This window comes from Lolium rigidum, chromosome 5 (genome assembly GCF_022539505.1).
Source record: "Lolium rigidum isolate FL_2022 chromosome 5, APGP_CSIRO_Lrig_0.1, whole genome shotgun sequence".
Classification (NCBI taxonomy): Eukaryota; Viridiplantae; Streptophyta; class Magnoliopsida; order Poales; family Poaceae; genus Lolium; species Lolium rigidum.
In genome coordinates this window covers 24,271,684-24,284,167 of record NC_061512.1, presented here as the reverse complement: position 1 = coordinate 24,284,167, position 12,484 = coordinate 24,271,684, and the positions used below count along the sequence as shown (strand labels likewise).

The 12,484-nt window shown below is 45.8% G+C and overlaps 1 protein-coding gene across 1 annotated transcript in view; it reads right to left on the bottom strand.

Annotated features, from left to right (window-relative positions):
* The window catches only part of LOC124655742 (putative ankyrin repeat protein RF_0381), a 70,628-nt gene that overhangs the window by 52,929 nt on the left and 5,215 nt on the right, over positions 1–12,484 (bottom strand). The window contains exons 2-7 of the mRNA XM_047194593.1: positions 8,188–8,247; positions 7,780–7,926; positions 7,530–7,667; positions 7,243–7,382; positions 6,961–7,047; positions 6,590–6,718 (exon numbers count right to left, since the gene is read on the bottom strand). Coding sequence (XP_047050549.1) covers positions 6,590–6,718; positions 6,961–7,047; positions 7,243–7,382; positions 7,530–7,667; positions 7,780–7,926; positions 8,188–8,247 — 701 coding nt within the window. The remainder of the gene's footprint in view (positions 1–6,589; positions 6,719–6,960; positions 7,048–7,242; positions 7,383–7,529; positions 7,668–7,779; positions 7,927–8,187; positions 8,248–12,484) is intronic.

Sequence of the window (12,484 nt, the reverse complement as noted above, 5' to 3'; positions counted from 1 at the left end):
TGGATGCTGCATATATACATCGTGTTGGGAGTCCTTGCATGCTGCTGCATATACAACATGATGCGTACATTGTGGAGTTGATCGGAAAGTCGGTGAATCTGTGCCGCCAAACGGTCGGCAAGTTCCTTAGCTAGCACCCCTTGGCCCAGCTTGTTGCCGGCGAACTGCAGGGGACAGCCTTCAGGTGCCGATCCAGCTAGTTCTTTCCTTCAAACTGCATACGAACTCACGGATCACTTCTAGGGGGACAATAAACTTCAGGCGAAAGACAATGTAGCAGATCGCTTTTGTAGCCGATCTCGTTCTCACATCCCCAGATGTTCCACGTTCCATATATATACTCAGACGAGTCATTGTCTTTTTCTTAGAAACGAACGTGGTGAGACATTGGCAATGTGCAACGCAGCCGGACAGCGTATTCGAGAATGCATTTGCCGATCTGAGCCGTCAACGCACAGCTAACACCATGCCAATCTCATCTGGTTTAAAGGTTCTCACGCAGATTAGCTCAAAATTGTGTTCCACTTGATCAATCTCGTGCAGGTTGCCCCGTGAAGTCAACTGGGAGGTGCCGTGCGATGACCTCCAGCTGGCTAGCTAGCATCGTCTGCTTGGAGCCATCCTGTCCATTGCGGAAAGAGAAGGGGTATCCTGGCGGAGATGGTTGGGTGGAAGGGGATCCTGGCCGGCAGATCGAGATGGTCTGGCGGCGCTCTGGTAGCAGTAGAATTTAGACGCAGGTTCTCTCAAGGTGGAATTTTCTCTTTGATTGGGTCTACATGTAGGTTATAATTGGTTTGGGTTCACGTACGTATGGGTTAGACACGGGTCAATTAGCGTGGCTGAAAACAAAAATTGGTTTGGGTTTATGTACGTGTTAGACACGCGTCAATAATAAAGTTACGTAATTGTTCGGTAAATCCTAGCCGTAAATAATATATCTAATAGTCAAAATAATTTTGGTGATGTGGATTAATATGTGTCTTCTTTTCTTAATCTATATTTTGCTTTTAGTATATAATAGATAGATAGATTGCCCAATCCCTTTTAGGAACCTTACTTTTCTTAAAATCTCGGAATGAGATTTGTTTAAGGGGGAAGGGTTTGTAACATCCCAAATTTTAAAACAAAGAAGAAAATGAGTTTCACTGATTCCAAAATTTGGAACCAACAAAAACTTTATTTGCGTCCTATAAGGAGCATAGTGCTCATGCTTGTAGTTGATGATCTATGCCATGATTGTTTGTTAAAGTGTTTGAAAATAACATTAAACCCTAAACCTTGCTGTTTGGAGTCAAAATCAAATATTTAAGAAAAAGGGAAAACGCAACTAGCTTCACATATGAGGCTATGGCTATTTTTGTAAAACTTTACCCTAGGCCCTTCTACCTTGTTTAGAGGATTATAAAACCTTAATAAACACTATCTAGTACTTAACAAATCAAATCTAAGGTGAAACAAAAAGAAATAAAAATAAAATAAAAATGTCCATAGAGGCATATGAGAGGAAATGGCCAAAAATAGGAATTTGAGAATTGACCCTAAGACTTAGTGTGAATGGTGGGATCACTCCTCTATACCATTTCAACACTCAACAACATCAATTGGGTCAAGAAAAATCAAATCAAAAATCAAAGAAATGAAAATTTCAAGTTGCATGTGATGATGGTCACTAGTGCCATTTTTAACATGTACCCCACTTTGAGCCCTTTTATTAAGAGATTCTTAAATCAAACCTTGCCAACTCTTTTCACCTCAACCAAGACCTCATCAAGATGAATAACTTTGGTGTTTACCACTTTGACCAGATCTTTGACCTTGGATGATCATGATCACACAAAAGCATGCCAAGGACTATGCATGTGTCACATACACTTTTGCCTTTAATCAATGTGCACACCCCTAGCCCTATCCAACCATGCTCACCTTGTCAAACACACTCACCTCACCCCTCTTAAGCTTGCAGCACTCATAGACCAAGAAAATGATGCACCCAAGGACCAATGCCATGACATGCCCTTGATATGACCACACCATGCCAACCCTTGTCCTCCTCCTTCTCTGGTCACCCTCACCATGTCAAATGAACTCACCTCACAACACTGATCACCACCATGCAAAGGTTGACCCCAGGAGAGCCCTGCACACCTCATGCCACACCATGCCAGCCATCATGCCCACCAACATGTCACCACCTGCCCTGGTCCTCTCCTCTCCCTCTGATCATGTCCCTAAGCCTCTCCTACCCTTGCTGAGCCTACTAGACATCATCCCAAGTCAAAGAGATGCATCCAAAACCCTGGACACGACGTGATCACCACGCCCAGGCCACACCAGAGCGTGCACTGGCATGTCTTTGGACACGATGGTGCACGCCCTGCACTCCTCGCTGTCGTCCTCCCCTCTCCCTCTCCTTCAGCACGCTCACTCACCTAGACACCACCATTGGCTCTCCCGCGCCCTGTAGACAACACCATGATCGACCACCTGCCGCCACGGTACTGCGCACCTCCATCACGCTCCTGCACGCCCTCGTCCATCATTTGCCATGCCAGCACGCTCCCTAGCCTCGCCTTGATGTCGCCTACCTAGCCCTGCCCTCGCCTTGCCCCTTCGCTCACCAGAACAGTCGCACCGTGGTCGACCTCCACGGGCACTCACAGCACCTCCTCGCGCCTATAAATAGAGCAAGCCCCGACCCTTCTCCCACACACCATTCGCCTCCTCTCCTTCCTCTAGTCCTCCTCGATCTTTCTCTCTCGCCAATTTAGCCTGTAGCCGTCCAATTTCTCGCCGGAGCCCGCGGCGGTGCTGAGAAGGTCGTCGCCGATTTCCGCCACCACTGGAGTCGCCGCCGGTACCAGAAGATCCGCCGTCGTCCGCAACATTGCCTCGCGTCAACGCTGCCGTCCGCCGACCGCCGGTTAGCTCGCCCACCCCCTCGCCTCGCCGTGCCAGTGAGCCCCTCTCGTCGACGTAGATGACGAGCGTGAGCCGTCGATCTTCATCCTAATCGTGCGTCTGATATTAGCCGGTACCGCTTCGGGTTTAAATAGTGACTGACATGCGGAGCCCACCTTGTTAGGCGGCCTGCTCGCGCTGGACGCGTAGTTGGGCCAGCCCAGTTCTTTTCCCTTCGTTCTGGCCCGTTTACTTTCCCGCCCGAGCCGAAAATTTGAATTCGTTTAATTCCTTTTAGTTTCAAATTCAATACTGGTGCTCACTTAGAATTTGAATAACTCTCAATCCACGCAACCAAATTTGATGAACTTTATATTGTTGGAAAGCTTATGAAAAGCTTCATCCAACCCCACTGGTTTGAACCGATCTATTGTAGAATTTGAATAGTAAAAATAACAAGTCAGGAGGTTTTCCAAATTCAAATAAATTTATAAAATCAACCATATTGAATTTTAAGGTGAATCCAATTGCTATATTTCACTTTTCCAAGTCTGTAATTGATTATGCAAAAATATGATATGGGTACTGTATATGATCATGGGTTAGAGCAAAATATTGTCTATGTAGTCAAATTCTAGCCCATTTAAACTATTTCAAAATTAGGGTTTCAAATCTATGAGGTGTAGCACCTCATTTAAATCATCTTCCCCAAGTGTTACGAAGTAATGTGATGACCTTAGTTGCAAGGTCTCATACTTCCTCACTTGAGGATCTTAAAAACACATAGTTACTTAAATTGCATGAAATAATAAATCTCATTTAAACCATTTTCCCAAAATAGTAAATATGAAGTGTTGACTTTGGTCAACATAATCTCATACTTGGTATTTTAGGAAATTAAATCTTAACAAGGTTCAATGAGAGGAAATTATTTCTCCAAACTAAAGAGAAACCCTAATCCACATTTCAATGAGAGGAAATTATTTTCCTAACACTAAGTAAGAAAACCCTAGCATAATTTTGGGTAGCAATGTTAAGTGATGATGCTAGATAATTTGTGTGAGCCATTAAGGCTAATTAAGTATACTTAAGTATTGTTTGGTGATTGTATCCTCGTATTTCGTTTATAGACGCTAGTACCGGAGACTATCAAGAGGAGGAGGTTTTCTACCAAGAGGAAGAAGAAGAGAACTTTGATCACTACCCCAATGAAGGCAAGCTATAATCTTGCAAGTTACCCAAATGCAAGCTCTACTTGAGCAAGGCACCACTACCATACTACTTTGTGATTTACTTTCCATGTCCCAATTTTTATTTCACGAAGCTTTTACTTTGTTTATCAAGTCTCACTTTTATAGTTAACTTGAGTCTAGATAAGGAGTAGTACAAGAACATCAAAGTTAGCCTAGAGAGCTACAAGCTAGTTAGCATCCCTCGTGACTAGTTGCTAGTGCTAAACTAAAATTGACTACTCTAGATGGGAACTTGTGAAAACCAATGACTTTGAAAACCTTGGAATGATGAGTCATTCTATTGAAAGATTTGGAAGCTGAATATGACTTGTGAATGATTTGGTGAAATTTACCAAAAACTGATGGTTGGGTTCAGATGCGATACCTTTCCAATTCTTAAGTACCCCCACAATACCTGAATCTGGGTAAGGCTTAACTGGAAACTTATGTAGTTTAGTATGGGTTCCCTCTGAACAAGCGTCATAGGGGTTATGCCGAGGCTGCCTCCATTGAAAGTGAAATGACGTGAAATGCGGTGAATGTCCTACCCAAGCCCTGTGCAGTTCCCGGGTTGGCGGTTTGCTCTCACCGGGAGGCCAAGCTCATGGGGAGAGATGCCTATACTAGGGTATGTAAATGAAAGGTTAGGATTGGTAGTTCGCGCACTGAGTGCGATAAATCAGGCCAGTTACCCCTGACGGACTATTGCAATTATTGTGGCACAAGTGTACGACCTCTGCAGAGTTTAAACTATTCGAATAGCCGCGTCCGCGGTCATGGACAGTTGGAAAGGCCATACTGTTCCGTCATCAGAACTTTTCCAAAAACGTGAATGGTGACTTGTGAATTGAGTTTGAAAGGTGAATTTGACTTTGAAGCACAACAGAGTTGTGGGAATGACACTAATGTTCCTACTTGAGTTAAGTTAGGCAAATGATCTGTTTACTAAAGTTCTTATGAACTAAAACTGGCTTTATGCAAATGAACCTAGAGCTTAGCACCCCCTTACCAGAGTTGATAGTAGTTACATTAGTATTAGTTTGCGAGTACTTTAAAGTACTCATGGCTTTGTCCCTGGCTATTCAAATGGCCAGACTATGAAGATGAGCCCCAGTACCAAGATGAAGGACAACAGGACGTCTATGACAACTAGGACCACTCCTGACGTCAATAGTTGTCTGTGGAACAGATGGACCTCTACTACGTATTTTCGCTATGTGTTATGTAATTGATCATTAGATCAAGTGTTGTAAGGAGACTGGATCATGTGATCCCTTTTGATGTAAAACCATTATGGTGTTGTAATGAATGATGTTCTGTGATATCAATCTATTATGTCTCGCAAAAACAATATTTCTGGGATTGCGAAAATAAGATACCATATAATCGAGCACGAAAATGGCAATGCCATCAATGCCATTAGATTTAAATTTCGACAAAAGAAATTGTGAGAAAATGAGATATTCCCGTATTCAAGCACTGGCAGTAACAGATTTAGACACTAATAAATGAGCAGAACATGATTTACAGGAAGCTAGATATAGTACTCCCTCTTTAACTATAGTACATGGACTCAGCGGAACACTAAAAAATAATATGGAACTACAGTTACCAACTAGTATCATGATGCTGAGATGAGATATGTAAGACCTATTGTAAAACTTAGCACTAGAGTTGCAATCTTGGGCTGCCAAAGTCACTGCAGTCTGAACTCTGAAGCAAACCCAAACAGATGTACTAGAATACAAACCTACTATACATTGTTTAGTTGAACATGAACAATCCATACAACATACAGACCTTTGCTAGATCCCACCCTGTATCAGATGCAAGGAGAAAGGGGACAAGATTGCAAATTGTAAAGCATACACCATAATAAACGGAGATATAAGACAGACAAGAAAAAAAAACTGTGTGACAAATTGAGACGTTCCTGAATTCACCCCCTGGCAGTAACAATTTGAAGCAGTGTTAAATGAACAGAACACAATTTGAAGGAAAGCTACACACAATACTCCCTCTTAAAGATAGGCAATTTCAAATCCATCTTAACAGTTGTTGTGTGAATCAATCAGTGCAGGTGCAAGGGGATAACCTCCGTTTCAAAAAAAAAAAAAAAAAAAAAAAAAAAAAAACTAGACCGTTTGCACCATAGAACTCACAGGAACACTACAAATAATGTTTAATTCCAGTGACCCTCTAGTATCATGATTCTGAGATAAGATATGTAAGATCTGCTGTACTACTTAGCACTAGCTGCAATATGGGATGTCTTCCTATGTCAAGTGCAGTCTAAATTCTGAAGCAACCCCAAACAGATAGATTCTAATACAAACCTACTGTACAGTATTCAGTTGAACATGAACAATCTTTAGAGTGGACTTGTATCTCAGGAGAAGAGGTGAAAGCATAAAAGATACTAGTAAACAGAGATATGAAGACAGAGGTATACTTACCTCGCTAGCAATGTTAGGGTCGGCTCCAGACTCTAGGAGCAACTTGACAAAGTCGGTGAAGCCATCATCAACTGCTTGCGTTAAAGGAGTTGGTCCAGATTTACCACGAGCATTCAGATCAGCACCAGCCTATGGATAACAGAGTACAATAGCTTTAGACACAGAGCTTGTAAGTGATCATGACACGTTTACAACAATAACAACAACAACATCAAAGTCTTTTTCCCAACCAAGTTGGGGTAGGCTAGAAAAAAAAGAAGTTACTCTACAAACTCAGGATACCTGCTAGTTACCGTAAATTTAAAAGCTGAGGACACAGTCAAACATAAAAAAAACCTAACAACATATATCAAGTCAGCAAATTACTGGACCTCAATCAGTAGCTTCATGCATTTCAAGGACTTCCCAAAGACAGACATCAAAAGTGGTGAAAGGATGTCATTGACCACTTTGTTCGGCTGAAATGGGAAACAAATCATAATCATGAGAAGAGTTACTGTGATCACAAAATAATATACTCTACAAAATATTCAGGTGCACCTCCAAGAATAGACCATTAGATCACCAAGCAGACTCGGTTTATCCTCGCATTTCCCTTTTCATCAAACTGTAACATTCATTCAATTAACTGACAAAGGAATAGACAGGCTTACATCAGCACCATGCTCCAGCAGAAGCTTCACAGCCTCAACACGGTCCTTTGCAATTGCCATGTGTAATGGTGCACCCCGATGATCGATAGGATCCACATGAACTCCTCTGGACAGCAATAGCCTTACAGCCTCGCAGTGCCCTGGAGACAGACACAACAAACATAGTGCAAACTCAAATAGATAAGAACCAGAACCTCTACAGTGAGAGTGTACATAACGGTGTTTGTATTCAAGCTAGCGATGTCATTCGTTCAGTTTCAGGGAACCAAAGAGTGAGAAAGGCGCACCTTCCTCTGCTGCGTTATGCAGCGGCATCAAGCCAGTCTGGTCAGGGATGGCCGGGTCGCCGCCGCGGTCGAGGAGGTACCTCATAACTTTACATTCCCCGCAAGGCGCAAGCGCGGCGTAGAGCATCGGTGTCGCACCTTAATTACAAGGGGAATAATAGAACATCATCATCTCGGTACTAGAACTAAACAAACTTTTCCAGCTGCCACGGATGCATGATGCTGAATTTGAAGCAGGTGCGAGGCGCACCTGTTTTGGACACCAAATTGACATCAAGCCCAGATTCCTCCACCAGGAACTTGCAGATCTCCAGGCAGCCCTTGCACGCAGCGAAATGAAGCAAAGAATCGCCTTTCGCGTCCTTGGCTCCCCGCAGGTCCACCTTCTTGGCCATTTCTAATAAAACGCGGGAGCGACTGAAGTCAGACAGTAAGCTACTAGGGCATGCCCCTACCGATTTCGTGAAGTGAGTGTACAAGCATTTTCTCCCCAATATATATTGGGGTTTATTCCTTTAGAATGTTTATTATGGGGGTTTCCGCCCAAAATCATACAAAAATCGAAGTTTTCTCGGAAGGAGATTACAGATTTGCGGCCAACCCACCCGAAATTCGTCATTACCGCACAAACATCGCGCGACAGAGAGAGAAGGGGGACCAGGGCGCTTAGTCTTGATGACGCGGAGGTTGCCGCTGATAGCAGCCTGGAAGGCGATATGGGCCCCATCTGCTGCGGCTGGGCGCTGCGGGCCGTGGCGCGGCAGCAGGTGGTGGCGGGCAGGCCGACCCGGGCCCGATCTGGGCTGTGGTGGGTTGTCCAGCGAGCGGGGAGCTAGGAGGTGGTGCGACGGAGGGTGGGCGTGGTGGCAGTTGTTGTTGCCGACGGGGCGCGGCCCTGGAGGTGCGCTGCTGCTCGGGTGGTCTTCTCCTTCCAGGGCGGGTGTGCGAGGTGGTCAGGGGCGGGCACTGTGCGACGCTGTGCGGCCATGTGTGGCGCGGTGGTGCTGGGGAGGGCGCGGTCCGGGCATCGCGGTGCTGCTGCGGCAGGCCGTCGCGGAGGAGGTGCTGCTGGCTGATGCGGATGGGTTGTGGTGGGGTGCCGGGGCAGCGGGGCAGCGGCGGAGAGTTGGTGGGCGAGGTGGTCGACGGCGATGGTATGCGGGCTTCCCTATGGCTGCCCTGCCGGTGTAGGAGGCCTCGACGGGAGGGGGCTTGCTCCGGGTGAAAGCTAAGCCTGACTTGGTCGGTGCCGCCGATGGCGACGCCCTGAGGCGCCGTTCCCCTTCTTGAAGGCATCGTCGTGGAGCTCCTACCTCTCCTAGCTTCAAGGTTTCGTGCTCTACGGTGAAAATCCAAGCTCTTGCCTCGGCCGGAGCGGGCGACGGTGACGATCTCGTCGCTTCCCTTCTTGGAGGCGTCGTCTTTGGAGGGCATGACCTTCACTCGGCGAGGGTGGCTTTTTTGCCGAGCTGCGTTGCCTTACCGTCTTCTTTGGAGGATGCCGAGGCGGCGGCCTCGGGTAGGTGGTTGTGAGTCGGGGCGGTGGCCCCGGAAGGCCGATTCATGCGGCGTTGCAGCTCGAGAGCGAGTGGTGGTACGTCGGGGCGGCGGCCCCGGAAGGTGGTGTTCTTGGTGGACGCGCAGAGCGTGACGGAGCAACGGTATGTCGGAGTGGCGGCTCCGAATGTTCGTCATCGTTTTGGCGTAGTTCTCTGAGAGGTTCATCTTCTTTGGCTATGTTGGAGTGTCCCATGTCTTCTCCTTCCATAGTAGGTACGGTGTCTTCTCTCCGGCTTAGTTGGATGGCAAGCTAGTCTTGACGAGTGTGTCGTCTGCTTGTATCAGCAGTGGGTTTGAGTGGGCTTGCCCTTGTGGCATGGCGAGTGTGGGCTTTTCTCCTAAAAATTGTGCACTTTCTGCTTAATTAATGGATGAGGCAAAGCTTTTGCCTCCGTTTCAAAAAAAACTGCTTGAACTATTTATTTGATCATAATCGATTTATATGCAAATAATACAAAACTTTAATGTAGTATTCGATGTGTTGGAGATATGCCCAAGAGGCAATATTAAAGTGGTTATTATTATATCTTTGTGTTTATGATAAATATTTGCATTCCATGCTATAATTGTATTAACCGGAAACATTAATACTTATGTGTTATGTAAACATAAAAGAGTCCCTAGTAAGCCTATTGCTAAACTAGCTTGTTGATTTATAGATGATCATGGTTTCCTGATCATGAATATTGGATGTTGTTAATAACAAGGTTATGTCATTAGGAGAATGATATAATGGACACACACCCATAATAAGCGTAGCATAAGATCAAGTCATTAAGTTTGTCTTGCTATAAGCTTTCAATACATAGTAACCTAATCCTCCGACCATGAGATCATGTAAATCACTTATACCGGATGGGTATTTTGATTACATCAAACGCCACTGCGTAAATGGGTGGTTATAAATATGGGATTAAGTATTCGGAAAGTATGAGTTGAGACATATTGATCAAGAGTGGGATTTGTCCATCCTGATGACGGATAGATATGCTCTGGGCCCTCTCAGTGGAATATCGTCTAATTAGCTTGCAAGCATGTGAAAAGGTCACAAGAGATGACATACCACGGTACGAGTAAAGAGTACTTGTCAGTAACGAGGTTGAACTAGGTATGGAGATACCGACGATCAAACCTCGGACAAGTAAAGTATCGCGTGACAAAGGGAATCGGTATCGTATTTTAATGGTTCAATCGATCACTAAGTTATCGCTGAATATGTGGGAGCCATTATGGATCTCCAGGTCCCGCTATTGGTTATTGATCGGAGAGAAGTCTCGATCATGTCTGCATAGTTCACGAACCGTATGGTGACACACTTAAGATTCGATGTCGTATAGTAGATTTAGAATATGAGATGGAGACCGAATGTTTTTCGGAGTCTCGGATGGGATCCAGGACATCATGAGGAGGCCCGGAATGTTTCGGACAATAAGATTCATATAAGGGAAGTTAATTTTGGGGGTTCGGAAAAGTTCATGATTTTTCCGGTGGAAGACCAGGAAGCTTCTAGAAGGTTCTCGAGGGTCCACCCATGGTCCCACGACCCTGGGAGGGGCCACCTGAGCCGAGGGGATGCAGCCTAGCCCTAATGGGAAGGCGCACTAGCCCTCAAGGCCCAGGTCGGCCAGCCCCCCTAGGGTTTAGGGAAACCCTAATTTGGTAGGCTTGGGGGAAGGAAAGTTCCCCCTCCCCTTGCGCCGGCCCTAGATGGGTTTGGGTGTGGGGGGAGGGGGGCACCCCAACCGACCCTCCCCACTATATAAGTTGGGAGGGGTGGCCAGCCAAGGCTCCCACCAGAAACCCTAGCCGCCACCTCTCCTCCCTCCTCTTTCTCCCTGCTCCAGCTTAGGCGAATCCCTGCAGGGATTTGATAACCCACAAGTATAGGGGATCGCAACAGTCTTCGAGGGAAGTAAAACCCAATTTATTGATTCGACACAAGGGGAGCCAAAGAATACTTGTAAGCCTTAACAGCGGAGTTGTCAATTCAGCTGCACCTGCAAACAGACTTGCTCGCAAGAGTTTATCAGTAGTAACAGTTTTATAGCAATAGCAGTGGTGAAATATCAGCAGCAGTGTAACAAAGACAGCAGTAGTGATTATAGTAAACAGCAGGATTAAAATACTGTAGGCACAGGGATGGATGAACGGGCGTTGCATGGATGAGAGAAACTCATGTAACAATCAAGGCAGGGCATTTGCAGAAAATAATAAAACGGTATCCAAGTACTAATCAATCAATAGGCATGTGTTCCATATTTAGTCATACGTGCTCGCAATGAGAAACTTGCACAACATCTTTTGTCCTACCAGCCGGTGGCAGCCGGGCCTCTAGGGAATCTATCTGGAAATTAAGGTACTCCTTTTAATAGAGCACCGGAGCAAAGCATTAACACTCCGTGAACACATGTGATCCTCATATCACCGCCTTCCCCTCCGGTTGTCCCAATTTCGTCACTTTGGGGCCTCGGGTTCCGGACAGCAATACGTGTATACAACTTGCAGGTAAGATCATAAAGCAATGAATATCATCATGAATTGATAACATGTTCAGATCTGAGATCATGGCACTCGGGGCCTAGTGACAAGCATTAAGCATAACAAGTTGCAACAATATCATAAAAGTACCAATTACGGACACTAGGCACTATGCCCTAACAATCTTATGCTATTACATGACCAATCTCATCCAATCCCTACCATCCCCTTCAACCTACAGCGGGGGAATTACTCACACATGGATGGGGGAAACATGGCTGGTCGATGGAGAGGCGTCGGTGGTGATGATGGCGATGATCTCCTCCAATTCCCCGTCCCGGCGGAGTGCCAGAACGAAGTTTCTGGTCCCGAGACGGAGTTTCGCGATGGTGGCGGCGTACTGGATGTCTTCTGGCGATTTCGTCTAACCCCCGTGCATTTTTGGGTCGAAGGCGTTAAGTAGTCCAGAGGAGGGCGTCGGAGGCCAGCCGAGGGGGCCACACGCTAGGGCAGCGCGCCCCCCCTCCAGGCCGCGTCGGCCTAGTGTCTGGGCCCTGGGCCTCCCCCAGGCTTGCCCTTCTGGCTCCGTGAATCTTCTGGAAAAATAAGCCCTCTGGCATTAATTCCGGGGATTTTCCTGAAAGTTGGATTTCTGCGCAAAAACGAGACACCAGAGCAATTCTGCTGAAAATAGCGTTAGTCCGTGTTAGTTGTATCCAAAATACACAAATTAGAGGCAAAACAATAGCAAAAGTGTTCGGGAAAGTAGATACGTTTTGGACATATCAACTCCCCCAAGCTTAGCTTATTGCTTGTCCTCAAGCAATTCAGTTAACAACTGAGTGCGATAAAAGAACTTTCACGAACACATTTGTTCATATGATGTAAATATTCTCATGATATGGCAAGTACTTAAG